At 29.4% G+C, this 4,767-nt stretch overlaps 1 protein-coding gene across 1 annotated transcript; it reads left to right on the forward strand.

Annotated features, from left to right (window-relative positions):
• The first annotated feature begins 2,555 nt into the window (after positions 1-2,555).
• On the forward strand, positions 2,556-4,414 carry LOC131607201 (transcription factor MYB92-like). The gene is made up of 4 exons (XM_058879220.1): positions 2,556-2,669; positions 2,763-3,045; positions 3,256-4,017; positions 4,127-4,414. Exons 2-4 carry the CDS (start codon positions 2,780-2,782, stop codon positions 4,143-4,145), a joined length of 1,047 nt encoding a protein of 348 aa, XP_058735203.1. The 5' UTR covers positions 2,556-2,669; positions 2,763-2,779; the 3' UTR covers positions 4,146-4,414.
• The last annotated feature ends 353 nt before the right edge of the window (positions 4,415-4,767 follow it).

The following is a 4,767-nucleotide window of genomic DNA, read 5'->3' on the forward strand; positions in this document are numbered from 1 at the left end:
GAGCTATCACATATCATTAAAAGAATCTCTATCTGAAAATTCTTCATATTAAACCAAAAGTATCAAATTCAATAGAAATATCATTATCAATGATAAATTTTCTTACAGAGCTAACATTTTTAATTAATTTTGGTGCATGTAAGACAATGTCTAGGGTTATGTAATAGTGAGGATTATGTATTAATACATTTTCACAACCAATAACTCGAATATTATGACCACTATAAATAGTAATATTCTTGCTCATATTGTAATAATATATTTGATTACCTTCATTTATAGTTATGAGAGAAATGGCTTCGGTGTTCATGTATCAAGAGGAGCCAGAGATAGAGTATGCAATGCAACTTAAATGTCGGCTGATGCATATAATATATGGGAATTATTGGTTGCTACGGTTTCCATATGAGCCTCCTTACGCTCATACCCAAGAATTCTTGGCTGGTGATGAAAATATGACTAATTTTTTGAATTTGGTGATGTTCGGTATGGATACGGTGGAATGGCTCAAGGTTGCTACGATGCAGCCCATGGTGAAAAGTCCCACTATGTTATTGCAAAAAAATAGTGGTCAGTGTTAATGTTATGATTGGCTATTGCGACCTCCGCCTCGGCCCTTACCACTACTTTAGTTGTAGGGTGCACTGTATGCCCACTGCGACTGTTGCTTCCATTTGTGTTGTTATGGTTTTAATGTTGTTAAGAATTGTCAACTGAATTATCATCTTAAGATGGGAGAAATACATAATTGTCTGTGATGGTTGTAACATTTTTTTGCCATTGTCGTTTCCTCCAAAATGAGCATTCAACGGGCTTTGTAGAAAGATCTGAGTGTATCTCCATGTCGAATTTTTATTTGATGGTGGCATAAGCATCAGTCAAATAGGAAATAAGTTGGAGTACTAGTCGCTCGTTTGTTATATAAGCACCAACGTTAGATATTTGATCATAAAGCAATTTCAGATGTTGACAATACGATGAAATATTAGAAAATCTATCCATCGATACTTGTAAAAATTATTGTTCTAGATAGAGTGCCTTTGAATTGTTATTATTAATTTTTTTCAAACAGACGGCTCCAAGCAAGTTCTGTCATTGAATCACGTTTGATGATTGTGTTGAGCAAATCATCATATATATATATATATATATGATCTGAAAACTCATTGTAGGACAACTACATCAATACAGGGTCAAAATTTATGGTCAGTTTATTTGAGACATGAGCCAATCGTATCATCTATGGAGGAATGAATGATATGTTAATGATTTGGTACCTTTGATATGCGTATTAAAGAGTTCTGACAATAATAATAGGAACATTAAGGGTAAAATGAGTGACATGAGTACGAGTTTGAATAAGGACCGAAGAAGATTTCCGTCGTGAAAAAGCGCTTGGAGAGACAATTAAATTTACTTATGAGGTGGGAGAAGGCAATTTCGTGAGAAAGAGATTGTTTGCAGCGAATGTAAAGAAATAAAATTAGAAACCAAAGTTTTTCGATACCACGTGAGAATAATATGTAAATATGTAAAGAAAAATTAAAAGATGAGTTTAAAGATAGTATATTGTCAGAGTAAAACAGTTTTACACATACAATTAATCAAAATATTTTAATTTACCATGTAATTTCAGTTTTTTAAAATTAAAAATGAGATTTATTGTGATGTATGTCTCTTATTGGTTGACAGTATTTTTACACTATTAATACATTTCCTTTTTTTACTTAAAAGATAGATAAAATGCTTTTAGATTTTTCATGTACTGCTTGATCTAATTGGTTGAAATACTTTCTGTGCCTTATTAATATGTTTATAGATAGATTGAGACGCTCACAATAGTGTGTATTTCTTTAATGATAATATATACACACACTCTAAAGAGAAAAGGTGAAAAACTTTAAAATTCGAATGCAAGTTCAAACATTTTTGTGGAGTTTACCATCCATTACTTGAGTTGTATTTATGAAACTATACCGTATAAACATCAAAATATATATAATGTTTTTCTTCAGTTAGCATTATAAGTAAAAAAAATTAATGCTATACTGCCAATTAAAAAAACGTTAACTAAGTGCAGTTAATTTTTTAAAATTTTATATAAAAACATAAATTCAATTTATTAAAATATCTGTATTAAATGTACTTATATTAAATAAAATATATAGTATGAATATTAATACTAAATAGTTTAAAATTAATCATTTTTATTTATAATAGAGATCAAAATTTTAAAATAAAAAATATTTACTATAATAATAATAATAATAATAATAATAATAATAATAATAATAATAATAATAATAATAATAATAATAATAATAATAATAATAATGGAAATGAGCATTTATGTGACATCATGTATATACTTATTTCCATCTCTTATATTTCTTTTATCTTTTATAATTTATTGATATTTCTAAAATATATCATTTCACATATTACATACTATTTCATTTGAAATGATATAAGAATACTAGGATATTAATTATTATGACAGTATGATAATAACTTGGAAAAGTCTTAGGAAGCATATTGACATTCCAAACATCACCACCATATATTCCTATATATAACAAAGCACCATTTCTAAACATCAAAGTTCCAACAGAGAGTAGCACCATAACTCTATATATCTTAATTCATTCACCATTACACAACACCTCAAGGTTTGAATCATCTTTTACTCTCTCTTGTAGTGAAAGGAAATTATCACTTAAATAAATTCTTTTAATCACTAATTCTCATATATGTTTGCGCAGTGCTGTTACTGCTGGTGATGATGGGTAGAGCACCATGCTGTGATGAAAGTGGTTTGAAGAAAGGACCTTGGACACCAGAAGAGGATAGAATATTGGTGGAACACATTCAGAAACATGGCCATGGAAGTTGGAGAGCTCTTCCAAAGCTAGCAAGATTGAATAGGTGTGGAAAGAGTTGTAGATTAAGGTGGACTAATTATTTAAGACCTGATATCAAAAGAGGAAAATTCACAGAAGAAGAAGAGAAAACCATCATCAATTTACATGCTGTTCTTGGTAACAAGTAAGTCATTAACTCTTCTCCTAACTCTTTTTTTTTTCTTAAGGTAAATAAAATATATCCGAGTTCGATACTCATGAAAAAAATATCGATCAGACTTTTACTTAAAATATGGTCACAGTTGCGGTTGCAGACTACAATTTAGAACTATGGTTAAGACCCAAAAAATACTAGAAAAATGGATAAATAATTTTGAATTATTGTTATTATTAGGTGGTCAGCTATAGCAGGTCATCTACCAGGGAGGACTGACAATGAAATAAAGAATTTTTGGAACACTCATTTAAAGAAAAAGCTTCTTCAAATGGGGTTAGATCCAGTGACTCATCGTCCAAGAATCGATCATCTCAATCTCATCACCAATCTTCAAAACTTTCTTGCTGCAAACGTCATCAACAATTTATCAAACACTTTCAACATTAACTCTACAAATAATGCTCTAAGGCTTCAATCAGATGCAGCCAAACTCCAACTTCTTCAAAACATGCTTCAAATTCAAGCTCTCAGTGCCAACAATACTCCTTCAAACATGGATTATTTACTCAATATCAATCCATTTGGACAATCTTCGTCTTCGTCGCAGCAAGAAAGTTTGTTGCAAAATGAACTTTTTGGATTGAATAATCAGTCCAATATTCAAGGCTTTGAAGTGCCTCAGATGCTGAATGGTGTAACTAATGGATATGATTATATGAACTATGACAGCAATAGTAGTAGTTGCTTGAAAACTGATCAAAAAGTTGATGAACTATTTGATGCTATAACAACAAATTCTTCTTCGACGGTAGCGATGAATTCGCTTCCGAATTTAGTTTCAGTTTCAACAGATTCTGGTGTGAAAGAGATGATGGAAAATAGTAAGGTTAACCAGAATGAGTGTTCTACTAATCCTTCTTCAACTTCAACTACCTTTGAAATGTTAGGAGATTTCATGTATGAAGACGTAAGCGATGCTTATTGGAAAGATCTCTTAGAGTAAGTAAACTTCATCATTATTATTATTTTTAATATATTAATTAATGTTTAATTTTCATTATTATTATATTACTAATTAAATTTTAATTTTCTCTTTTTCTATTTGCAGCCAAGAGTCTAATGAGTAACCTGCAGCTATTATCCTACAGTTCCATGTGAAGAAAACTGCAACTCAAGATTTATAGAGCGATAATGGGAATTATCGTTGATTTTTAGTCATTTAGGTGTTGGTTCATATGTATTTAAAAATGGATTTCTTTTTTAATTTACAAGCTTCCGTTTGTATAGAGGATTTATAATACAACGTGGAGATTTTCATTTGTTTTATAGAATCTAGATCTTTATATATTCATCTTCATGTAATCGAGTAGTGAACGATTTTCAGTTAAGAATAAATTATTGGGAAATTTTTTAATACAAATTTTGAAAAGAATAATTTTTAACAAATTTAATTTAGAGTTTAATAATTATGTGCTTACGGTATAAAATAATTTTACATTGTCAATCAATAAAAATAAATTATTCAATATATCATACTAATAATTTAATGTTTACAGTATGATGTAGCGGAATACATAGTGGTAATTGATTGAAATAATTTCACAGTAAATATTCTCATTTCTCTATAATTTATATTTTCTTAGAATTCTAAATGATCAAGACCCCATTTCTCTTGAAACTACATGGCAAACGCCAAAAAAAATATCAATCCACTCAACATGCAAGTTTTTTTACATAAAATTTAAAATA

The sequence above is a fragment of the Vicia villosa genome, linkage group LG5 (genome assembly GCF_029867415.1).
Source record: "Vicia villosa cultivar HV-30 ecotype Madison, WI linkage group LG5, Vvil1.0, whole genome shotgun sequence".
NCBI classification, from domain to species: domain Eukaryota; kingdom Viridiplantae; phylum Streptophyta; class Magnoliopsida; order Fabales; family Fabaceae; genus Vicia; species Vicia villosa.